General features: G+C 40.3%; 1 protein-coding gene across 1 annotated transcript in view; it reads left to right on the top strand.

Annotated features, from left to right (window-relative positions):
- SMURF2 (SMAD specific E3 ubiquitin protein ligase 2) overlaps positions 1 to 25459 on the top strand; it is a 60070-nt gene that overhangs the window by 17681 nt on the left and 16930 nt on the right. The window contains exons 2-8 of the mRNA XM_053960268.1: positions 10075 to 10113; positions 11669 to 11777; positions 18527 to 18660; positions 18843 to 18908; positions 22569 to 22653; positions 23936 to 24019; positions 25126 to 25328. Coding sequence (XP_053816243.1) covers positions 10075 to 10113; positions 11669 to 11777; positions 18527 to 18660; positions 18843 to 18908; positions 22569 to 22653; positions 23936 to 24019; positions 25126 to 25328 — 720 coding nt within the window. The remainder of the gene's footprint in view (positions 1 to 10074; positions 10114 to 11668; positions 11778 to 18526; positions 18661 to 18842; positions 18909 to 22568; positions 22654 to 23935; positions 24020 to 25125; positions 25329 to 25459) is intronic.

Here is a 25459-nt window from a genome sequence, read left to right on the forward strand (position 1 = left end):
CCAGCACGTTGCATGAAATAAATCAGGCAGAGCTATCATTTATTTCTCCCATTAAATTTTTCCCTCCACTCCTGTTCCTATCAAAACAAACTGAGAAATAGATGGGTAAATTTCCATGTTACCTCTTTTATTTATCCATCAGAGGAATGATCCTGTGCTCCCTTAATTTTGGATAAATTGCTTCTGTTTTGGTTAAAAACTAACTGCTGGGATTGTAAAAAAGTCTTTAAGGACTCAGATAAGATTTTTAGCACAATTGTAAGAGTTTGAGATTACAGTTTCTTTACCTGAGCTCTTAAAAACTATTTTATTCCAGTATTTCTTGGAAAATTGAATTAGAGTTTACTTCACTCACACTTGGATATAAAAACCACCTCTGCAGTTTGGGATTAGTTAATTTTGGTAATGGTACTCTAAAGATTTTTTTTATGGACTATTTTTTTAGTATTGCAGGAGGGTAAGAAATAATTGAGACTGTTACAGCAAATGTAACAGCAAAGTTGCAGGATTGTTTCATCTTTTTAATGGAATTCTGTTTCCCACCCTGATTTTGTGTACTGGAATGTGATTTTATACTTGTCACCAATATGAGAAACAGAAGGAATAACTTTGAAATTGGTCTGAAAATTGATCTTTGCTGACTTTTTCCTTTGAAGCATTCTAATGGCTGTTCCCCCCACCCCAGGTGACAGCGCAGTTTTGAGTCTCTGTAAGTGGTACAGCTCCACGGTACAGTAGTGGTTGGTTTTTCAGATGTTGAAAAGTGGGTGAAATGGGATAGTTAGGCCATTTTGGAGGAGGGTGGAGAAGAGAAATGGAATTTATAGTGTATGAAATTTGTGTATTGGAAACATCCTGGCTGGTCTGAGAGGCTCCATCCACAGTGAACCAGGAAATGCAGATATTCCCAATAGCCTTTGTTTTCTTTAAGTTTCCCATGTGTTACTTCTGCTTCTTTCTCACTGAGCTATGGCTGAAGCCCTAATTTACACAGAGCCCTGATGAGCATGGTTTATTTGTATCATTCAGCTTTAATTGACACATTTGGTATATAGCTAGAAAAAAGCAAACCAAACCCAACTTTTTTTTCATCTATTTACTTAACTTAACTTGAATTAATGTGAATCTCCATGAAAGAGACTTGTAAACCTTTCTGGTAGGGTTTGCAGTGCCTAGGGAGGGCTGCTATCTTTATTGCAGAAGTGGCAGCATAATTTCTTTCCTTTACCTCTTGAGAGGCGTATCAAACAAACTGGACACATGAATAGGGTGGGTGACGTGTGTGGCAGCGAGCCCATCGCTGAATGAATCTGGGAAACGTGAATGCATGAGCTGCACGAAGGAGGAATTCAATGGTCCAGGGGGTTTTGTGTTTTGTTTTACTTTTGGCTTGGAGTGGAGTAAGGGAGGAGAAGTGGAAAAGGAAGCCTTTTGTTTACAGTGAAACAATGCTGTGAAGTAGACATCGTGATGTAAAAACAGGAGTCTAAACATGGCAAATCTGGGCAGGCTCCATCTGGCCATGGCCACGAGTGCTCAGCCGTCCCCGCACAGACTGCTGGAGTCTGGAGTCGCTGTCCTGTCGTCCTTCCCTTGCGGGAATTTAAAATAGCCTTGGAGACTCTCTCCCAGAATTTTATTATTGCATGAGAGGAATGATTTATTGGCGTAACTGTTTCTATCCAGTGATGCATTGCATCTTTGTTCTCTCTGATAAATGTGTGATGTTTTCATTTGGAGTTTTAACCTCCATGAGTTACCCTATGTGCAAGTTATATGGGTCTGGAATTCTAAATCTAGTCACAGCACAGCCTATTCTTGTGGAGAACTTAGAGTAAATCTGTTGAACAGAAATTGGACTGGTTTTGTGTTAGGTTCTGGCATCTTTTGCAGTAGTTTAAATTATATTGCATTATTAGGGCATTTGCCACTTCCGGATGTGCATATTGCTGGATATTGTGGGTTTGTTTGTTTAGTCCCACAGAAAAATTCTGATTTGTTGAGGCACAGGTTTCTAACTGACAATGCTTATAATGTATGTGATCCTTGGGAATGGGTTTCACTTTACATGTAGTGTATTAAGGATTTAGCATCTGGCTTGTGTTGAACTTACAGGAATGTGTTTATGGGAAAATATAGAATTATAACAATTATTAAAGGAAATTCTTGTTAAAAGTGCTTTTCTAGTACCATGTTTATACTAATGCATATTTTAATCGAGTTTGTTTTAAAGCTGTCTACCTTGTGGACATCAGTCTAACAGTGATGCTTTTATATGTCACTCAGAATATTTCTCTGCAACCTGACATGTTAGTATTAAACAGCACTTTAAAAATCCATTAGTACGTTTGAATTGTTCTAATGCCTATTCTTAGTAAGAGTTAGAATTGGTACATGATTCTAAGTTTGCATTCAATTTAAACGAGGTCTCCAAGTCTGTAAGAGAATAGAAATTAATTTCCTACCAGTGTAAGCTGTAGGTGTGCTGGGAGGTAGCTGTGCCTGTTGAAGATGTCACCATCCCTTCCCAGCTGCCCTGGCTCCCATCAGGAGCAGAAGGGATTGTGTGATGCAGCTCCTAATTCACATCAGAAGATACCCAGGTGCAGCAGCCCAGTGATGGTGTTTGGGGTGTACCTGGCTGCTTGCCCTGCAGCTCTTCCTGCTGCAGAGCTTGCATCCAGGGATGGGGGAGAGTGATTGCCTTGGATGTCACCGAGCAGAGTGTGTCTGAAATCAGCATCAGCCTGTCCAGTGTCCTGGGGTGAACTGGGCTTCCATGTGCTGGCATATGGCACCTGCAGCTCCACCAGTGTGCTGCCTCCACCGGGCCCTGGAGAGGGTGGAGATTGGAGTGTTAATTTGGGTGATGCTGAATTTTACAATGAAGTAAGTATTGGGGAAAATAATGATCCTACCGTTCTGTGTGTGTACATGGTTTGTACTGACTCTAGTTTAGAGCTCACTGGGTTATTGTGCATTTCTGTTGCTTTGTGAGACCCAGAAGGAGCAGCTGTCCATAAGTAAAACAGAGCAGCCTGGAAGTAATTGTGTGTGTACTTGCAAGAGAAGTGCTTTTTTGTGTTTTAGTGCTGCATTTTTGAGTGTGCTTTGGGAAATGGAAAAGCTGAATGTTTAAGGAGAAGATCTCTAAAAACCTGAAGGGTGTTAACTGGTTATGTTGGTATACTGGTGGCAAAATCTGCTTTTAACTTAATTTTGTTTTTAATAAAATAAGTTTCTGGAGCTGCAAAACAGAGGCAGGAGGAAAAACTACATGTCTACATTAAAATGAAAACATTGAGGGAGCATTTTGTTTTATGGGGTGCACTTCTCCAGTACAACTGCAGCAAGGGCAGCTTGGCTGATCCTCCCTGGTCTGCAGCCATGTGCTTGTGCCACTTCCTTTGCCACAGGTTTGCAGATGGTGTGACTGCAGGATAAGTCTGTGCAGCTCTAGGAGCCAACAGTGAACTAATCTGTCTCCCCAGAAGGTTAATTTTCTGTTAAGCCAGTTCAGCTTCCTGCTCTACCTTGTATCCCTGTGCTGGCTGGACCTGCTTTGGGGGAGGAACAGCTGCAGCCCCCTGTAATGTTGGGTGCAACCTGAAACCTTCCAGCGTGCTCCCATCACCCATCCTGCTCAGAATAATGGTCAGCTGCTGTGTTCTGACCCATTTTGTGCTGCAAGACCTTGACTCCAAACCGCTGTGCACCTGTAAAATACAGTATTTGTTAGGTTTACCTGCCTTTGTGTGTCCCTTGTTGACAGCAACCCATTGCAATCTTCAAAAATGCAGGAATTTCATTAAGCGAAAGTAAACTCAGTTTTACGGTCATGTTCTGTCACATTTTGTTCATTTGCAGAGAAAAGCACCTTTCAAAGGAAATGGAACCTTAAAAAAAATTCCTCAGAGAGATTAATTGTAAAATAAAACTTCATGTGAATAGCTAGGGTAAACAATTTTATTTCAAAACCTTAATTGAGGTAGTTATTACCTCAACAGCTGTATTTGCAAAATCCATACGGCGTTATTTACAGCTCTTTGTTCAATAAATAGTTGAAGACCTCCTGTTTTGTATTTTCCCATGTGGGAATTCAGGCAGGTCCAAGGAGGGAATGCAAGCAGAAAAATATAAGTTTCTTGTGAGCGTGCCAACAATGGAAGAAACCAGTAGGAATTTGTTTAAAAATGTTTAAAGTATTGAGCCATCCTGCTGGAACCTGTGCACGGTGTGCTGTTTGCCTGTCACAAATGGCTTTTCTAAATGAAATAAGTGAATTTGCAAAGAGTTTTTGTACATTGTGGAGGAAAGTACATCATGTCAGCCTTAGGTTCAAACACCCGAGCAATTTCTGGGTCCCAGGGGCAGCCATGAAGGCGAGGAGGGGCGTGAGTGTGGCTTCATTTGCCTTCCTCCCTCTCCCTCCCCCAAGCAGGCTCATTCCAATCAGCAGTGTAATTGGAATGCAACCACAGTCTGGAGGAGGAAGGGGAATTTTTGGCAAGGAGAGGCAGAGCAGTTGGGAGCTTTATTCAGATTAAAGCATAGACGACCATTCATTATCAGTACAACACACATTAGCAACAGCACAGCATTGTGTTTCTACAGCTGGGACTTATTTCAGTGATTGTATTGCCCCGCATAGAACATGCAAACAACTGGGATCTGATCACAAAACCCAACGCTAATGGCTTTCAGTAAAAGATGGTGTTTCTGTAGGAGAAGAAAGACTTGTCTTCAAAATGAGCCATTGTGGTAAAAATTGATAGGCAGCCTGTCGCTCTCCCGTGTGTTACATATGTTCTTGAACAAGTGCTTTTTCTGGGAGAAAAACCCTCGGGGAAGGAAAAAACCAACAAGAATGATAATGTTAAAACTGTTGGTTGGATTCAGAAGGCTGAACTTGTTCTGTGGTGATGACACGTGGAAAGCCAGAAGATTAGAAAACATAATCTTAGCTTTGGACTGAGTACTTTCCTCCCCATAACCTCAGGGCTGTCTGTTGACACAGTGTGGGCTCTTATGGATGGCTGGCATGGGATGGGGGGGGTTCTGCTGAGCCATGTGTAGACTTAAATGTGGTGATTTTGTGTTTCCTTCTGCAGTGGGTGTGCTCACTTCCATGAACATTCATGACTGTTTTCATTTTCTTACTTGTCTTCCTTAATCTTTCTTTGACAGTATTGGTGTGTCTCAAATATACACATTTAAAACAACTTACTTAAGATGGCTTAAGCAATATTGTTTTTAACGTAGGAATTTTAAGACTAATATATCTATAAAATTATTGTCTACAGCTGTAGCCTGAGGTGTTTGTATCTCATGCTGCTGGGTACAAGCACATTTAAACCTTTTCATGTGTCATAAATGAAGAGGTGCATAATAACAGATAACTGAGTGCTACAAACATACAGGTAATGTAACACTAAAACCTACCTGTGAAGTAAAGTAGTGGTATTCCTGTTTTGCAGGTGAATGTGGTGAACAAATTGGCTACAAACAGTTTGATACAGGATGGAAATCCCCACAATGGTTGAATACACAGCCCTTAAATGTCCTGGTTCCTTGAATTCACAAAACACTTTCTTTCCTTCTCAAGTTGCTTCCTCAGCACTCATTCTGGTGTTACCCAGCCTTTGGAGGTGAATAGATCATTGAAGACTCTGAGCTCATGTCTGAGAGGTGGTGATTCTGTGAAATCTCATAGATCTTTATCACTTTTTACTTGTTTTCAACGCAAGCTTCCTGCATTGGAGCTCCCTTTCCACTTCATGGGCTTCATGTTCTTTCTCCCTCTATCTGTGGAGACCTGGTGTTACTGATATACTTATTATTCTGAAATAAACATCCTTTTAAATACTTATAAAAACAGTGGTATTGTATAACATAGGATACCTTCCCTAACAACAGCTTGATGTCATTAAAAGTTGAGTCTTTCTGTAAAAATGGTTCCAAAATTAGCAGCAGTTGTAACAAGAGTTCTTCAGTAACTAGCAAAAAGAATAAACAGTTCAGAAAATGAAAGGGAAATATTTATCTTTCTATAAAATTGACCTTTTCAATAGTCATACTTCCTTTCAATTTTTATGTGAGTTCAACCAATTATTCACCCCCTCTGTAATTGCATGTAAATTTTAATAGCTAACACTTAGATTACAGGGGTTTGGGGATACTAAATATTTTGCATTTACTTATAATAGTTAAATTATTTTTCAGTAAACTGTTCTTTGTCAGTCACAGGAGTAATAAATAAGAAAAAGGAAATTGGCAAATATGATTCACTTAGTTCCTATTTTTGAATATTTGTGGACTGTGTAGCAAAGCTGTCATAGAAGGAGACTGGGTAGCTTATAACATGCTCTTTTCATGTTTCTGTGAGCAGACCTGAGTAGCATATGTTAGAATGAGATCATAAAGCATGATAAAAAAATATTTAATGTATGTATACTATGTAAAATTGGTGTGCTGTTTTTCTTGGCACTTATGCATTGGAATATTAATGTTCTCTTTTCTGTAGACTACCCAGGAAGTCTGTAATAAACAGAAACATATCTATCCATTGACTCACTGATACTCTGTAATGAATACTTTATCTACACATGTGTGCTAGAAGCCATTAATGTCATTTGATGATGCACTTATGGTACAACACACCCCCTGTTTTTTTCAGTATATCCAGCCATTGGTTTACATTCTAGTTCCAGTGCAACTTTAAATAGCTTAACTTTTTGTTTCAAAATACTTGTAAGAAAAAGTGCCTTAAAACAAGCACATCCAAGTAATAAATAACCTTCTGCAGTGCCCTTGTGCCTCCAGAGGATCCATTTGTGGTGGGGCTGTGTAGATCTGATAACGATGAGCGCTGGGTCCAGAATCATCAGTGCTTTAACTTGGCTTTGTCAAGGGAAAGAAGCCTCCCTCTAGTTCTTTCTGGGTTTTGAATTTTCAGCTTAAATTGAGCCTAGGATAGAGGACTCAAAGATAATTAAGTCCCGTGAGTTTTGTGAGAATCATTGCCTGGGTAAAGAGGAGACCCTGGCAGTGACCTGAAGGCAGAGGAAAAAGCTGCAGCAGATCCTGCACTGCTGGACCACGGGAGAGCCTGCGTGGGAGAGGGTCTGTCTGACTGCCCAGTGGGAAAAGCCTCAGCCACAGCCTTCAGTCAGCCATGAAACATAAATCCATAGGAAACCAAACTTCCGTAGCTTTTATTCTCAAGGAACTATTAATCAGCTGGTTATCAGGATATTCAGGACAGGTTTTAATACGGTGTTGAAACTGTTAGAAAAGTGGAGCATAAACTCTGGTACTTTTCCCACTGGTGGGAAAAGTTTTGTCCAAAAAAAGTCTTGAGATAGATGAGAGCTCTGTGTGTGGAAGAAGATTGTTTCACTTTGAGTTGAGCTGATGCTCCTGGGACCTGGGCTTTTTCACCTAGAAATACCTGGCAGAGAGGGTGTTGTTAGTGGAAGCTTTCTCAGCATCTCTCCTGTTTTGTTAACCTGACAAAGCCAGAGAGGGTTGACATCTGACTTTCCTTAAATGTGGTTACTAGAGAGGGAAAAGTTGAGCCAAAAATATTTGTTCATTCATGGCTAATTGTTGGGGAAGGAGTTATTAGTCTGTGTGCTGTGTGTGTGCCCAATCTTATAAAAATGAGATTTCAGTTAAATTGCATTGGCAGGCTTGCTTTCTTTTTGAAAAGAAGTGTTTGTAATTAGCTAACATTACAATTTCTCTCAAGAATAGTTGAACCTCTTTTGTCTTGGACATTACATAGTTTCAGGAGCACCCTGTGTGGCTGTGTTGTAGATGAATTTTGACTTAACTATTGAATTTTTTAGCCCTCAGCTTCACTTGACACTTCTCATTACTTGTAATGGGTAAAACTGTGACAAAAATTATATATTTTTTTAGATATTTTAGAAAGTTGCCATCTGTATAAGCATCTATTTTACTTGAAGCTTTTCACCACTAGATGAAAGGTGGCTGGTGAGCAATAAACTATTGCAGTTCTTGGGCAGATGATGTCTGTTGTGTTTTCACTCATCTGAAGATATTCTTGGTGTAATAAAACCTTAAGGAGCAGCAAAAGCACTTTTTCTATTACCTCTTTTTTTTTTTTTTTTCAGATGCCTTTAGGTTGTTCTCAATGTTCTGGATAGAGTAAACTTTAGATTGTTGAGCACGTGGGAGCCTTTGATAACTGTGGGTTTTTTATTACAACATCCAAAGAACTTTATTTGATTTGTGGGGCAGTGATGTGACAGTCTCTTTCCTATATGTACTTGAATGCTGGGTATCAAATACCTGAAACATTTGACTCTCTGTTAGTATTTTATTACTGTTGAGATTGAAATTATTGGGTGAAAATCCCTTAAATGGAGCTCTGCCTTAGGACTACCGGTATGTCTTTGAATTGAGAGAAATTATTACTTTTATCATCTTTAAAAAACCCCAGCAGCTACCAGCCTGGAACCAGGCACTTCTTTTTCAGGGTAATAGTGTTGTTAGCAGCCCCTTATATCAAATTACTGTGCTGAATTTTTCCTGGGAACTTTCCTGTGGAATAGAAATGTCCCTTTCCTGTGGAATAGGTCAGTGTGAAGGAGTTGTTCTGTGACTCCCTGTAGCCACTGATAGGCATCTCCTTGTGTTTTATGGAGGACCAAAACTTCTCAGACCTGAGCAGAGTTGTAGCCAGATTTTACAGTGCTGAATTCCAGTGGAAAGCAGCTTTATTAAAATCAGCATTTTTACGAATGTAAAAATTGGGAAAACATGAGTTCCATATTTAGACTGTCCAGGGTAGTGCTTCTCTGCCCTGGCTGTGGAGATCTCCATGGGAGTGCTCATGGATTGCCTCTGCCTGCTTTTACTCAGGCAGAAATTGGGGATCAGGAGCCTTGCAGGATCAGTGGGAGGGTATTCTGGGGGGGAAACGATGACCAATGGTGTTTGGTTTTAGGTGGTGCCTGTGGGATGTGATTATTGGATGCACTTTTCTATCTTTGCATTTCCTGGCAGTAATAAATATTGGCGATCTCATAGGAAAAATATCCAAGGGAATCATATAGTGAGGAATCTCTTGCAGCATCAGGTTCCAACCAAATAACTCTTCCAACTCCCCCCTCCTTTTTTTTTTAATACTAGCTGTGGGAATTCATGCTTTTACTCAATCCCCAAGAATCCTTTTGTGTTATCAGTAAATATTTTAATGTTTCACAGGGGAATCTAATATTTCCTGCTTACTAAACCTGTGATAATAGATAAGCATAGTAGTTGAGCAGTGGTGCAGTTTGTGAAGTCTTCTTTGTGTACCTTGGCACCTTTATATGAAATTTGTCCCCTTTGACCTTTTATTTATTTATTTGTTTATTTAAATTTATTCTCATAGGAGATTGTTTTCCCCTGGGTATTTTTAGTTGACAAATGCAAATGTTCCTTCCTTTTAATTTAAACAAACAAACAAAAAAGCCTGAAACAATTATCAGCTGCTACAAATAAAAGATATCTTTGGAACCATCAAAACTCTGGCTTTAGAAGTTAGTGTGCTCCACCCAATTGCTTTTCAGGTAAAAACTTTTATGTGTAAAGGATGCAGGATAAAGAAAAGCCTTGGCTGCCTAATGTTCTACTTTTTGTGATCAAGGAAGCTTTTGCTGGGCTGCAGAACTGAGCATAAGCCCCTCCAAAGTCCCAGCACTAATTGTGGTGAACCAGCCAGGAGTGCTCCAGGTCTCTCTCTGGTGAACTCACAGTTGGCAAAATGGTTGAGGGGGGAAAAATGCCTTTAAGGTAGTTTCACCATGTGAAACTATTGCCTGAGGAAACCACAACCATCTCACTTCCACTGTTACCTGCCTCCAGGTAAATTGCTAAAAGATGACACTTCCAGCTCAGCTTTCAGGAATTAATTCGCATGGCAATATAAATGATGAAGGAGCACAATTCATTTATGTTAGTTTTATTTTAAGCAAGATTTTCTGAAGTGTTGGACTGGTAAAATAACTTTTTTTAAAAGTTGGCAATAAGTAACTTAATTTTATATTTCTGTTCTTCTTGCAGTACTGTGTGCAAAAAACTTGGTGAAAAAGGACTTTTTCCGTAAGTAGCTGTTATAGTTTTATACATTTATTTATAGATGGAATAAATATTATGGAAGTTCTATAGTGCAATATTTGTATATGTTCATTATATTAAGATATTTGCAGTAAAGGTCTGAAGGTTTTGATGTTTTATTTCAGGACTTCTATTTTTGTCTTAGGCGACACTCATCACAGAATCATAATAATAGTTAAAACACTGACACACTGTGTCTGTTTTTATGGGAGTGGGAAACAAATTTACCCACTCAGGCAAATTACATGTTTTTCAAATTTAGTATCATATTTATTAAGTCATTTTTCATCCAAGAACTTTTTGTCAAGCAAACAGATGTGCTCCTTAATTATTAATAATCACCTCATAATACCAACGTACTCTGAAATTATATTTTAATTAATTTTAATAATGTTTTGAAAGAAGTGCTAAGACATAGATGAAGAAGGCAGAAAGGAATTCTATTGTCTGTGTCCTGCATGCACAGATCACCTGCCTGCCACCTCCCTCCTGGGAGCAGGAGGAATTTGGAAGAGCAGACCTGAGCTTTGGAAAGAAATAGAAGAGGCAACGATCCAGAAGTATACTTTGATTTGAGATACTTCTAAAACATTGCTTATATCTGAATTTCTGTATTGATTGCAAGTTCTTGGGTGTTTAACAGTTTGATCATGCCTGAAAAAATCCCTCAGGATGTGTAATGTGTGATGCTGAAGCCCAGATGTCCCAAGGTCCCACTCCTTTGTCCCCACGTGCTTTCTGTGGCACGTGTCCTGAGCCCTCTGCTGCCTCACCAGCTCTGCCTGAGTCACCTGAAATGCAGCTGGGACAAAATTGCACCTCAGCAGATGTGATGAATGTTACCTTGGTTCCTCCAGCTGACTCACAGCACTCGATGAGGGGAGGAATGAATGAGTGTGTGGGGAAAAGGGCCAGGGGAATCAGGGCTGGGACCATTCCTTGGTGTCAGTTCAGCAGGAGGTGCTGATCGTGGGCTGCTCTGCTCCTGCTGCTTTTCCACCCCTGAATCTGGAGTTCAGCACCATCTTTACGCTGATTTTTGGTGTTCAGATGGACCTGTGTTCAGTGTTTCTTAGGTACTGAGCTGGCAGCAAACGGAGCACAAAGCTAGCAGTACACCAAGTGGATCCTAAAAGCAAAAAAAATCTTTTATAGGCAATTCTCTGTTACACCAGTATCAGCCAAAATTGTAATTGTGATTTATAGATATAAAGAATGTAACTCTGTTTTCTCTGCCTTTGGCTTCTTTGTATACTGAGAATTTACTCAAACCTAAATTAGGAAGATTAAGGTGTTTTGATTTTTTTTTCCCCAGTGTGTTTGACTTATACAATTTTTTCTTAGTCCATACCAGTGAAATAAATTGCTAATTTACCCATTTCCTGTGCTTAATATGTCATGTTATTCCCATTCATTAAGTAGTGGTCTTATTTATGAATAAAAGACCAATATATCTTCAAATGAAAGATTAAATAATTGAGCAATGATAAAGGACTTCAAAGCATCCTTGGTAGCTTTTTTTTTCTTTTCCTCCTCATAGGACTTCCTGATCCCTTTGCTAAGGTTGTGGTGGACGGATCTGGCCAATGCCATTCTACAGATACTGTGAAGAATACACTTGATCCCAAATGGAATCAGCATTATGACCTGTAGGTGGTAACAGTGATAACCAAAGGTTTGAAGTGAAATCCTCTAAATTACACAGACAATGTCAGATGTTCTTTATCCTGTCTTGTGTATGGCTTGAAAAGTATCCCAGAGTTTATTAGTTTGAGTGAAAAGTACACCTAACAAAACTCCACTTTCTCATTTACCTCAAAATTTAAACACTGCACTTGTTTTTCTGGTGCTGATGTCTGCAGCATGCTTACATGGACTACAGCACTGTTTTATTGTGGTGTTTTCATGGTAACACTTCTGTAAAATGAAGCAAGTAATTGACAGTATTTCCCTCAAACTGCTCTTCTCTTGACGCAATTTTTGTTGGTTGTGGTGCTACAGTGTCTTTTTCTCTGTGCGCCTTTTGTTCAATTTTCTGTCCTTTCTGTCATTTTCTGTCCCAAATGTTCTTCTCACTCTGAACTATTGTTACCATCACTTGAGCACCTTTTGGTGCTTTTGAGCCGTAGAATCAGTATGGCACATATATGTCGTGGTTTTCCTCTCTTTCTAAAGCACAGAATATTTCTGTACAATATAACTTATTAAAGCTTTGATTTATATGTAGGTCTCCGTGCATGCTTTATTTTCCTTGTCTTTTATTCTCTATCTTTTTCCTTGGGATGAAAGATGAGGAAGAGAAATGAACTGTTTTGCATCATTGTATTCTCCTGTTCTGATCTCTGACTTTTTCCCCATGGCTCCATTCCCTGTCCTATATTATTAGAAACTGTTTGAGCATATTTATGTTAACTTTGGCCATCACCAAACCTGCAGCAAATTGGTACACAGGCAATTTCTTGTCCTTCTTTTTCCCAGTGAAGAGAAGCAGCTGGATGGGTCTCACAGCAGAATATGAAAGGCCTGGTTTAAAGTCATGTCTTGATCTACTCCTTATTTGAATATCCAAGACTAAATGTGTGAAGTCATTGTTCATAATGTGTTAGTGTAGGATACAGAACATTTTCTTCACTGCTTAACAAAGTATCATGGCAGTTTAGTGAAATAATAATATTATAGTTTTATTATCCAAACCGAGTTCAAGCTTAGATTCTGCATGTGAAACTGTAATTTATATTCATTAGAGAAATGGATACAAAACAAGTTTTAAGTTCATGTGTAGCAATGTCTCTTCAACTGAAAGAATTCTAAGTCAATTGGGTTTTTTAATGGTACTAAACCTATCAAAATGTTGATTTGTACAGAATGGAGGTTTCAGACCTTTGCCTTTCCATGTTCTCTCCAAGGATCAGAGTAGAGCTAAGGAGAAATCCCTGAAACCAAGCACAGACTTTGATTGTTTTTTAGTTAGATGGGTCTTTTAATGAGCATTAATGCACAGCTTTCCAGGGACAGAAGGTGGGAAGTGCTGCCAGCATGGCAGCTTCTATAACCTTTGTGCAACTGGGGAAGAGACTCTCCTGTAGCAGGAGGGTGGGCATCATTTGGCACTGTGGGATTCTGTGTGGAAGATGTCAAAATTCTGTGTGGAAGTCGCTGGTTCCCTGTGGCTGCCCCAGTACTGGCCAGTTTGAAGTGCTGTGGGACAGTGGAGTTGTCTGGAGTATTTGTCAAGGATGCTCAGTGCTCCATGGGCTGATGATTTGATTCCCTTCTGGAGAAAAGAAGCAGAGGACGTGGGAAATGAGGGAGGATGTTGATATGCAACAAGAGTAATGGAAAAAAACTGTAAAATCTTTAGAAAAAAATCCTTTCTGGTTGTAACATTTAAGGAAGGATGATGAGAAGGTATTTTTAGGTTTAGAACAAGCCATGGTTGTATCTGGATACTGTATTGTCTTTCCAAGACTGTGATTGTAATCCACAACATATTATAAAAAGCAGAGAGAAAAAGGGGGGTTCTGGCAGAATGTTTTGCTTGAGTAGATTTGAAGCATCTCTTGCTGGATTGTCCAAAGGAATTTAGACCTGTGTGAAGTATTTTTTGTGGGTGGTGGTTTGTTTTCTTCTTGTTCAGAGAAGTTCCCTTAAAAAATTAGATTTGGTTGAATTAGTGTATTATTTTCAATATAAAACCTTGTCCTCTGGGGAAAACGACTTTGATTCTGCCTGTTGAATTCCCTCATGGCAGAAGTATATCCAGTATTTCTAATCCAAAGTAAAATTTAGTGTTGTGTCAGGCCTTGTTATTAGAAAATAATCCTTTCCCTCTCTAAATTTTCTTCATAATAATTTAACCCCTTTTGTAGTGTTACCTGTTATTCTGCACTCTAGGGAAATGTATTTCCATTTATAAACATCAGTCACATTGTCTTCACTTCCTATTTAAAACAGCAGTAAAATATTAAATCTCTTTGGTACAACAACTCACAGCCTGGCTATTACTGTAAGGTAATTTTTTTAGTGTATAATATACTCAGTGTTAGGTCTCAGCTTTTCATCTACACTAGATATTAAGATGATTTTTTCATGTACCATATGGTGGTAGATGCAAATGGCACAGTCAGATGGAGCTGTTGCAATACATTCATGCAGTAATATCTGAATTAAGTTGCTAATTCTCAGAGAATTTTGTGGCTTGCTAACCCAATTCAGCATAAGTAGATATTCTGTCGTATAAGAATTTTTAGAAGGACTTTTGCAGTGTTCTAAAGAGTAAAAAGGAGCTGGCTTCTGCCTTATGTGGTTCTTAATTCAGATCTTAGTGTGAAAAGGAAGTGGTTAAATTAGCTGCTTGGATTCTTCAGCCTAGATGGGTGTGTGTGGAGAGGGGAAATCTGGGAGACTTTCCAGAAAGAAATTGCCAAATAGTTGCTGTCTGGATGTAGTTTAATGTCAGTAAAATACCATGCTTGCCCTGGATGTATTCCCCTTCCTTATTTTCTGTCTTGATTGTGTTTTCCCTATTGTTCAGGCCTTTCCTCAGAGCTTTTGAATAACCAGACTTGACACATTTACAGACTTCTTGCATTCAGAACTAAACTACCTAAACCAGCAGTTCAGGAACTTAAATCCCCTTTTTCTCTTCCTTCTCCTTTCTTCCCTCCTGTGGTAGCCAGACCTCTCTTACACTGCCCTGCCCAGTCTGCCCCAGCCTCCCCAGCAGCCTCTGCCCCTAAGGCACAGCAGGTCCCATCCCTTCTTTCTCTCTGAAAGGTGTTTGTACTATGATCTCCACCAAAACCTGCTCCTGGTCCCTGCTTTAGTCTCTGCCCCTCAGGTCCTCATCCCCAGGCTCCTGCATGGACTCTTCTCCTTTGTGATCTCTCTCCAATGGAACTTCACCCAACTCCCACAGATAACTCCCTCTCTTCCCAAAATCTCATCACTGCAGGTTCTGCTGCTCTCTGGTGCCTTCACATGCTCAGGCTGCTGCACTGCCCTGGCAGAATCACTTTCCTCCCCCAATCCTCTGATTCTAGTTTATCTAGTTAATGCTAAGGAGCCTGGATTTTTCTCAGGGAGAGAAGGCAGCAGCTCTGCCTAGTGCTGCTTTAGACAATCCCATCCTAGATTAGCTCCTGAAGAGCCATCAAACAGCTCTGTGCAACTCCTTTTCCTTCTCCACGTGGTGCTTGAGGCCCGTTGGATGAAGCTGATGCCCTTTGCAGTGAGTACCACGTGTCCCTGCTCCATTCCTGCTCCATTCCTGCCTCAGCCACAGCCCCTGGCACGTCCTGGGGGACCATCCCAGAGGCTCAAACACCCTTCAGTTGCTGCAGAGATGGGAAATGCCAGGAAGGAAGTGAATGAAGAAGGGAGAGAAAAAATTGGGGTGCTATTTTTCATTCTGTCTCTTCACACCCTCTACTCCCCAGTCTGAAGGCAGCTGGTAGCTCAAAGCAGAACACTGAGATTATATTAGAAAAAAAGTCAGAAATGGGAAAATGGAGAAACAAACCAGTAATTCATCCAGCTCGTAAAAACAGTCTGTGTGACAGCATGGATTAGAAATAGGGAATTCCTGGCTTCCAAACCTGAGTTCATACCTCATGATGCTGCATTTTTCTCTCTTTCTGGAGGGAGTATGTCTGGCTTGTGATCAACAAGAGGAAGAGGTGTGTTTTTTCAGGAATATATTTTTCCACTTTCTTCATTCCACATTTCTTCAGCGAGGTGAACTCTTCAGGGAAAGTGTATGTAATGCCATGGGGATGAAAAGTCACTTGATACCAAACCTTCCTCAGTGGTAGACAAAATAACAATTGTCCTCGTGTTTTTAATTTTTATTTAAATAATTTAGAAGTTTCTAGTAGGGCATGAATTTGATTTTTTTTTTCTTAGAAGTGGAAGTGCTAAGACTAGGGAAATTAAAATTTCTGAACATGCAGTTCTTAACCAGAGTCTTTATTTTAAAGGTTCAGAAAATATGGAAGTGAACAAAATATCTATGCAATTGAATTTCTATGTTTCCACTTCATTAATACTAATCCTGTTATCTCTGTTGAAGTACTGAAGCTGTGGAATTAATACTGCTGTTAGGATAGAGGAAAAAAAGAAATATAAGCTCCAATAACTTTAATTACAAGGAGGAAGAGAGAGTCATCCCACAAAATGGGGGGGGTTGTGTTTTTTTGTTTCTGGTTTGGTTTGTTGCACTTTATTTTTTTGGAACATTCTTTTTTAATAAAAAATAAAATTCCTAGCTCAGGCTTTTATGTTACAACTTTATTGCCAGATGATGTAAAACAAATGTAACTTATCCACCAAATGAATTGGAAATGTCAACTCGTCCTACTGTCACTCTCTAAATACAACCATGGGTTTTTATGCCTGATATGATGCAGAGATGTAGATGAAACATTTTGCTGTGAAGCCAACTAGATGTTACTTAACTATTTCTTTTCTTCCTTTATTAAAAAAAAAAAAAATTATTTGGAAAAATGCAGCTTGTCTTGCTTTTTTCCTTTTAAAGTGAGAACCAGCCCAGGTTTTGGGTGCAAAAATCAAGAGTAGATTATAGTAGAATGTGGAGTTCCCACCTGCTTGGTGTGGATGGTGACTGTTCATCCCAACCCTGAGAACCTCACCCTGAAACATTACAGGAATTCTTGAAAACTATGTTGTGTATTCAGCTGTTCTACATATTATTCAGGCTGTTCTGTTATGAAATTGTGTTTAACCATGTACCTTTGACTTTTTTAAAGCAACAAGGAAAACTGGAAAATTCAAGACAGGTCATGATAAGTCTTTATTTTTAAGTGCTCCTAAATTATTCTCATAAGAATTTATTTTAAGTACATAAAGCATTGTAAACTGCAACTGTGCATGTGATTACCCTTCTTCATCTCGTTTCTTTATGCAAAATTGGCATTGTCAAGGTTGTAAGGCCAAAAATCTGACCTATGTTATATAATCAGTTTACTATTCAAAAAACTTTGGGGTTTTTTAATGTGAAGTTTGTGTTTTATTTGGGTTTGGTTTTGGTTTTGTGTAAATGTGCAGTGGCTACTTTTAACCATGAGGTTTTTCGGTCTTCTACTTCTTGGGTCAGTTGCTGTCTGCAGGTGGGAAAAAGAAGTTGTACAAGTTCTGCTTTTTGGAAAAGGAAAAATGGGAGAAATGTTAACCTGATCACAGCTGTAATTTTAAGCCATGCCAGTTAGTTCAATTATTTGGTTTGCCAACCTTGACAGTATCATTTCTATCTTTATGAAAATATTAAGATGTTTAAAAGCCAATAAAGTCACAGTCAATGGGGAGATGTATTTAGACATTGGTTGATCAGTTTTCATTCAAAAACAAACGAAAAAGAAGCACTTGGAACTAAACTAAGTCCAGAATTTGTGGTCTGGGAAGAGAGAACTACAAGCAATTCTTGGGATCTAAGCCATAGTTACAAATTCATTTCCCTCGACTTGAAACAGCCATAATAATTCAGTATTGGCAATCACTGATTTATCTTGAGTGTTTTGAAACTGTCCTCTGAAAGTTTTGAAAACAAAAACAAGCTCACAAAGTAATTGCCTCTGAAGAACAAAGAACAAAGCTTCAAACAAAAAAAGCAGAAGTAAACCAGCCTGCAGTGTCCAGGTTTCCCCAAGGCAGTGCACACAGATCCAGGTTTTGCCTAGCACGTCCATGGGAATGCTGCGAGGAGAGAGTCCCGGGCAGGAGGGGAACATGGCACATCCCAGCTAAGCCCCGTGTGCCTCTTTGTGTGGCTGTAAGGTGTAATGTGTGTCCCAGACATGCGTTACTGAGGGTCAGTCAGCCTCCCTGGGCTCGGGTAGCTGCAGCTGTGTGATGGCTTGGCCTGACATTGCTGGGTGCTGGGGGTCCCTGCATTCCTGGGGCTTGCAGGAGCAGCCCCGAAGAGCTCCTGGCTTCTGCCCCGCACTGGGGCCGCTGTCCCTGCTCCCACTGCCCCCAGACACTGCTGGGATGCCATGAGCATTGCCCCCCTTGGGACAGGCTGGGCTGGGGCATGGGGCTGAGCATGATTGTGGCTGCTCAGGGAGCTGTGGTGGAGGGCCAGCCCACAGCCTGCTCGTGTTGCTGTTTGAACAGATTTCGGTTGGCTCACATGAATGCCCCCTTCCAGAATCAGCTTTCAGAGCAATTTGTATTCAAGTGAGCTCCTCTGTGAGACATGCTTCCATTGAAGTACAATGTACATCTTACCTGCAGATGACTTGCTCCCTTTTGCCATTACAGTGTGTGTTAAATTTTTAATGTAGTGGTTGATGATCTTTCTCTCCCCCAAGGTGGTTCCTGCTGCATCATCAAAGTGTTCAGTAAGTGCCACTGACAGTACTGTTTGTCCCACATTTTTCAGGTATATTGGGAAGTCGGATTCAATAACGATCAGCGTGTGGAATCACAAGAAAATTCATAAAAAGCAGGGAGCTGGTTTTCTGGGTTGTGTGAGACTTCTCTCAAATGCAATCAACCGCCTTAAAGACACTGGTTGTAAGTAAGCTAAGGACAGGTTTCTTCCCTTTCAGCCCAAGCTTACATGTACAGGCTTTTGAAGAATGACACTTAATTGGGTTTTTGCTGGGTTTTATAAAGCTTGTATATTCCAGGTGGTTTAGTTTGTGATGGTGTGTTGTTTCGTTGTATGATTTACACTTTGTGCCCTCATTTTGTAGATCAGAGGTTGGATCTCTGCAAGCTTGGGCCAAATGACAATGATACTGTTAGAGGACAGATAGTAGGTGAGTAAAGGTTTTTATCTTTTAGTTCTCTTTTTATCTTTAGTTTCTATAACAGCTATAGAAATAACTCTTCTAGATGTCAGTTTTCTATATTGAATTCTCCTGTCTACTGCCAGAGCCATTTGGACCTCAGGCTAGAATTACTTAGTCAGAGAATTTAAAAAAACCCCAAACAACCAAAAAGCAAACCAAAATGTTCAAACCACATAAAAAAACCCAAATCAAAATATTATAATAAATGTTGGGGCAAATAAGACCATAGATAATTAAAAAAAAAAATTAGAAAGTTTCTTATTTCACTGCAAAGAATGGTGGCAGTTTGAGTGTGAACTCTGTGAAAAACTGACTACAAAATTCTTGGCCATTGAGAGCTCCAGCAAGGCTGTGTTTCCTTTAGGTTTTGGGGAAAACCTAAAAAGCATCTTGTTTATAAGCAAGTAAAATTACTGTCAATTAATTTTGTGTTTTCATGGCTAATTAACAAGTCTGTCAACAACCTCAGTAACTGTGCTTTGTCATTCTGTGAACTCGTGAACTTTAAATAACTTCAGAATTAAAAAGAAGCTGGCAAATTGAAAAACAAGTATCCACAAAAAAACTTCATAAATACTCTCTTTTTGATGCATTCTCAATTTTTTGTTTGGTCCATTCTCAGTTCTCAGCATTTCTAATAGGTCACGTAAGTTGAAAGTTGGTCAGGATAAGGAAGTTGTTTATTTATACAGCAAGATGTTAATGAGAATATTTGGTCATGAGGGAAAGAAAAGTGAATTTTTATGCTCAGTTTTATGTGTAATTCCTAGTTGAAATTATATCCAAACAGCACTTCTGTCAGCCAGGGAACACCTCTGAAATATTAGTCAGCAAATACGTGTGTTTGTTTGCCTCCCTCTGTTGAATAACACCTGTGACTTTACCTCTTGGTGTTGCTTTAACTGTCTGTTTCTGTCTGATCTGCAAGTGCTTGCATTAAGATCAGAATACGGTGGCACAGGAGAGTGAAATGATGGTAGAAATGGGGATTTGTAAGAGCACTGCTGACCCTTCAGGCTGTTTTCGATTGAATTTTCCACATGAGCTTGCACTGAAGAGTGAAGGATGAATCAGTCACTTCTCTGGGGTGTGTTTTGTTGTGGGTTTGGTTTGCTTGCTGGCTTTGCTCCAGTGTCTTGGTCCCCTGAGCATCCCTGTGTGTGCAGCTTTGTTTGTGGGTGCCCTTGGAGAGGAGGCTGAGCTGGGTGCACAGGAGAGCAGCTTCAGGGTGTGCTGGGATTCCACACCACGGAGCAGGGACTGTGCTCTCATGCTGCCCTCCAGAGTATGAACTCACATCCTGGTCAGCATCGCTGGGGAGTGCTGCCATTCATTATAGGGGAAAAAAACAACCCAAAAGCCCCTCCCCAAAGTAGAAAGGTCTGGGAGGCCTGTGGCAAATGCATTGCAGTGTGCAATGACAAAGAGACTTCAGAGAGAAGTAGTCAGAACTAGTTAGCAGTGTGGGCACAGACTGGACTGCCAGGCTGGCTTTAGCTGATGTGCCCATGAGAAGTGGTTTAGCCAGAGCTGTTCTGGCTCTCTTGGGATGCTGCTGGGGCTGCCCCTCAACACCAGGAGCTGTTGGATCGTGCTCTGAACCTACAGAAAACCACCTTGTCAGGTTACAGCAGAGACCCAGAGCAAATCTGAGTGTTCTGTTTTCTGTTGATACCATCAGAAAGGTCAAGTTTACTCAGTCATGGTTCTGTTTTAATTTAATGCATCCTTGGTAAGGTTCCAGAGACTCATGTCTTTTTTTATTTAAGTTGTCATTATTAATCTTCTTATATTTTAATCTTTCTTCGCTAATGCAACTTTATTGTGTGGATGAATGAGCCTGAGTAAAACTAGATAATTCCACTACAGTATTTAGATGGTAGAGAAATTAAAAATAGAATCTGGATCATAGAATATGGATTAAAAATAAGTAAAAAATAGTTCTAAATTATAAGTAAAAAAGAGTTCTAAATATACTTTCAGTTCTTCCAGTTATAAACTCTCTTAAATTAAGAGACCATGCAAGATTGCAAGCCAATATTAAAATGTAGTTGATGCCTTCAGTAGATTATAATCTTGCAAATCAAGTGCACAAGTGGGTATGCCTTGATACAGGGACCAAGGAGATTTTTATCCTAAATCCCTGGGTTGTCTTCAAAGAGAGGAAGAAAAGGGGACATTTTCAGCAATGGATCCAGGGCACCTGAATTGTGTCTTAATCTTGCAGCTCTTCTGTGCCACCACTTAATTTCTGATGTGGCAGTGCAGAAAAAAATAAGCCCTTACTTATTGCAAAATGAAGCCGTGCACAAATTCTGCTCCTCACGCAGGCAAAGGGGAGGTAATTGCCTTTGTTTATGTTAATTTCTGTCTGTGTGTTTTGCTTGCCAAACCTTGCCTACCTGCAGTGGTGTGAACTTGTTGTGTGTGGGGTCGTGGCAGAATAAATACATCATGTGAGATCCTGGTTTGGTTGAATTTAAAGATGTCTTTCCCTCTAAAGTTATTTTGTATTAGAGTCCATGGACGATTAGGGGTTAATATAGATTAGGAATGCAGCAGGTATTCCAGGGCTCTCTGGGTTGGTCTGTTGAGTTCTAAGCTTCCATACCTATTGTTGTTGAAAATTTGGGGACTTGGGCAAAATCTGCCAGTTCTGCTCCAGCTTTTTAAACGTTCTGATCTTTACAAAAGTTTGGTTGCATCCAGGTTAAGGTCTGTAAGATCATTTCACTGCATATAAATAGGACTTGAAGACAGTTGTCCAGAGGTGCATTAGTGCCACCTCAAGAAATGTGGGCCACAGCACGTATTTAACTTTTTAAGCAATTGTTCTATTGTTAAAGGCATAACAAAGCATCAAAAACCCACCCCAACCCCAGAGGAACACAAGTGTCATAAATTATCAGATTGGACACTTCCAAACTGTGATATTGGGAACAAAAGCAGCCTAAAAAAATCGTTGTTTTCATAATTACAGTACAAAAGCTTCAGGCATAAATACCCATTACAGCAAATCATGTAAAAAAAATTAATTTAAAAGTGAAGCAGTTTTGGTGAGGACAAGCAAAGGCATTTCAGGGTGCTTTGTGTGGGTTGCATTTGTATTCTTACTACTGGTGTTAGAAAGTAGCCAAGAAACCAAATCTGAAGTGCTTCTAGCAGTTACATTTTGCCTGGTTTTGTGTTTGTGTGCGTGTGTGTTGAAACCCACAGGCGCACAAAATACGAGAGGAGTCAAAACCAGGGAGGAATTCCTTATTTTAGCTCATCCTGTTCAGAGTTCTGCTCTTGGCCCTGTCCCAGCTGAGTGTGAGGTGGCATCTCATTGCCACTATTTGAGTGTCACAGTCCATCTGTGACACAAAATTAATTGCAGTTTCACAGTTCACTTCCTTTTCTGCCTTAACATGCACTCATATTCCTTAAGCTAACTTTTTTGAAGATGTGGAGAATTCCATGTATGAAAACAGAGTTCCTTTGCAAACATCTTTGATTTGTGAGAAGGAAAAATATCCAGAACATGTCTCAGCTTAGTCCTCCAAGTTGTATCAATTTTCTTTCAAATGTAACCACAATTTGCATTCAGATGCCACATCTTTAATAATTCTTTTATTATCCTAATAGTCAGTCTTCAGTCCAGAGACCGAATAGGCACAGGAGGACAAGTTGTGGATTGCAGTCGGTTATTCGATAACGATTTACCAGATGGGTAAGCTGACATCACTGTGATGTAAACACAAATACAGCTCATACAACAGACCTCTGTAATAGTGAGAACTCAGTGTGCAAATAAATGATTTTGAATCTTGCACTCAGAGCTCTGCAGTTCTGCATTCAGAACAGGAGTTGAGCCAGCTGGGGTATGCAGAGCTGATAATTTGGCTGTTGTCTTATCTGCACTTGGAAAAGGGGAGGTGACATATGTAAAGAAATGCTTGGAAAAATAACTTGTCCAAGCAAACACATATTTCAGATTAAATCACAGCCAGCAAAGTGCCTTATGCATGCAGCAGTCTTATAGCAAGGAAGTGACCACACAGCCTGGCTGCCCTTCTGCAGCACCATGCAGAGGTGTAGATCCACCGTGATAAACATGGATCACTTCTTCTTCATGCACCTCTTAGGGAAGAAAACGTGACTGGAAAAGGTAATGCAGCCCAAGTTTTTGCTGTATTTACCTTCCAAAGACAGGGTTTAGGATTCTTGTTTGTCCCTGTGAGAGTTAATGACATCATTATCACCTAGAACAGTTTTGCAAACACAGGAAAATACTCTGGTGTAGGTTCTGGTGCTGTCAGCAACTTCTTCAGAGCAAACACAGACTTTCTGAATGTGATTCTTGGCAGATAAAGACAGGAGAAAATTAGTTTTCAGAGGATGAATTTTGAAATGCAAATCATCATCCTAATCTGTAACAACATTCTTTTGTTAATTTGGAGTCCAGATAAGTCAAAAACATTTTTGAAAATGCTTCTAAATTTTCACTTCAGAATGTTCCTTGCATAAATATTGCTCACTTAATTGTGTAACTGCAAAATTTGCTGGGTTTTTTTGCCTCGTATATTTCAGAGTGCAAATTTTATATTAATTCAAAAGTCACATTATTTGAAGCTGACTTTTTAATGAAAGCAAGTAGTGCATGAAGATGCTGTGAAAGCATTTGTTAGAGTCAGTGGTCAAAAGAAGTTAAATGCATTATTAAACATGTTTCCAAGAAGTTCCTTTATGTGGCTATTAGGATTTAATTAGAATTCAAGCCGTTATTGAATATGAAGGTGTGATATTGTTAATGGTGTGCCTGGTTCCAAGGGAAGAATATGTTAAACCATTTCTGAGTTGAGCTTTCAGTTGTTTCCTGTCACCTCGTTCAGCTAACGTGATTCATAGCAGTGTAACTCTTCCTGAGCTGGGCATTTCTGTTGGAAACGTTTTGTGCCCTGGTTTCCTGGAAATACCACTCGGTGCCTTATCTGTGCCTGTCTGAACTGCAGGTGGGAGGAGCGCAGGACTGCTTCTGGAAGGATCCAGTACTTAAACCACATTACACGGACAACTCAGTGGGAGCGACCCACACGGTGAGGAATTCCTTGGGACGCTGTGGGGAGGATGGAGTTTGATTATTGAGCAGTTCCAAGTGGCTCTCACAGGGGGATTGGATTGCTCAGCCACTCTGCACAAGCTGAATGCTCTCCTTCTTTAGCAACCTTCTCCTTTAGTCTGCCTAATATTTAACTCGGAAAATCATTCTGACTCCTTTTTTCCCTGCCCTAGTCGTAACATCTTTGTTTTCTTGTAGAGATGCTATGGTAGAGCTCTATAAATACAGACATTACATTTTGCAGACATCTTAAGGAGTGCAGAAGTGAGACCATGAGTAGCTGTCAGACACTGCTCTGTGACCTTGTAACCAGAACAGTTACAGCTGATTGCTGCAGAGTGTGTTTGGAAATCGTGATCACTTTTTCTGATCATTGTAGATGTGTGTTGTGAAACTGTTCCTCGAGCCACTTCTGCTGTTGCCTGTGTTGCAGGCAGTGTCATTGCATTTTTATCAGACTCCTCTGCAGATGTTCTCTTCCATTCTCAATATCATTCTGGTCTCTGCATGGATATATTTGATTTTCAATAATCTGGACTGTTAACACTATCAGCGTTGATATGTGTTTGCAGTTTTGGATTGAAAGGACTGAACAGCTTTTTGTTTCCTAGCTCTGTTTTTCCTGGTATGTTGAAATACCCATTTTAAGCTCTAGACACAGTAGAAAAGCAAATGCAAAATGTATAACTTGTGTTGGGGATTTCTTGTGACCTTGTCAATTCCCCTTTAACCCATTTAAAATCCTTTTGAAAGCGGCATTGTGATACAAAATCACACCGGTCAATGTTGCTCTCATGAGCAACTGCTTTTATTCTTGCTTAGCCCTTTTTCAACATCCTGGCCTAATAACATTCCTTAAAAGTTAGAATACCAAGGCCTGATCACTTCCTCAGCCACACAAAGGCAAGGTGAGAAAGTTTGGAGGTGAGGAGGTTCCTGATTCCTGTGGTGAGCACAGAACAGGAGCTTCCTGCTCCAGTCGAGGTGTCCTGCTGGGCAGGTCTGAGGTGTCCCCAGAGCCCGGGCTGCAGCTGCCCCCAGCTGTGCTGGCCATCAGCACTGAGGTTTCCCCGCTGTCCCCAGGCCAGCATCCGAGTACTCGAGCCCGGGCAGGCCCCTGAGCTGCTTCGTGGACGAGAACACTCCCATCAGCGGCACCAACGGCGCGTCCTGCGGGCAGGCGGCGGATCCGCGGCTGGCCGAGAGGAGGGTGCGCTCCCAGAGGCACAGGAACTACATGAGCAGGACACACCTGCACACTCCTCCCGACCTGCCTGAAGGATATGGTATGGGAATCAAAGGGCGTTACTTGTGGGGCTCTCAAGAAGCTGGAAAATGGGTTGTGTCTTCTCATGTGGAAGATAACTTTCATTCCTTAGTTGAAGGGAATCAGTCTTTGTGAGTCTTCATGCTGCAT

Source organism: Vidua chalybeata, chromosome 19, assembly GCF_026979565.1.
Source record: "Vidua chalybeata isolate OUT-0048 chromosome 19, bVidCha1 merged haplotype, whole genome shotgun sequence".
NCBI classification, from domain to species: domain Eukaryota; kingdom Metazoa; phylum Chordata; class Aves; order Passeriformes; family Viduidae; genus Vidua; species Vidua chalybeata.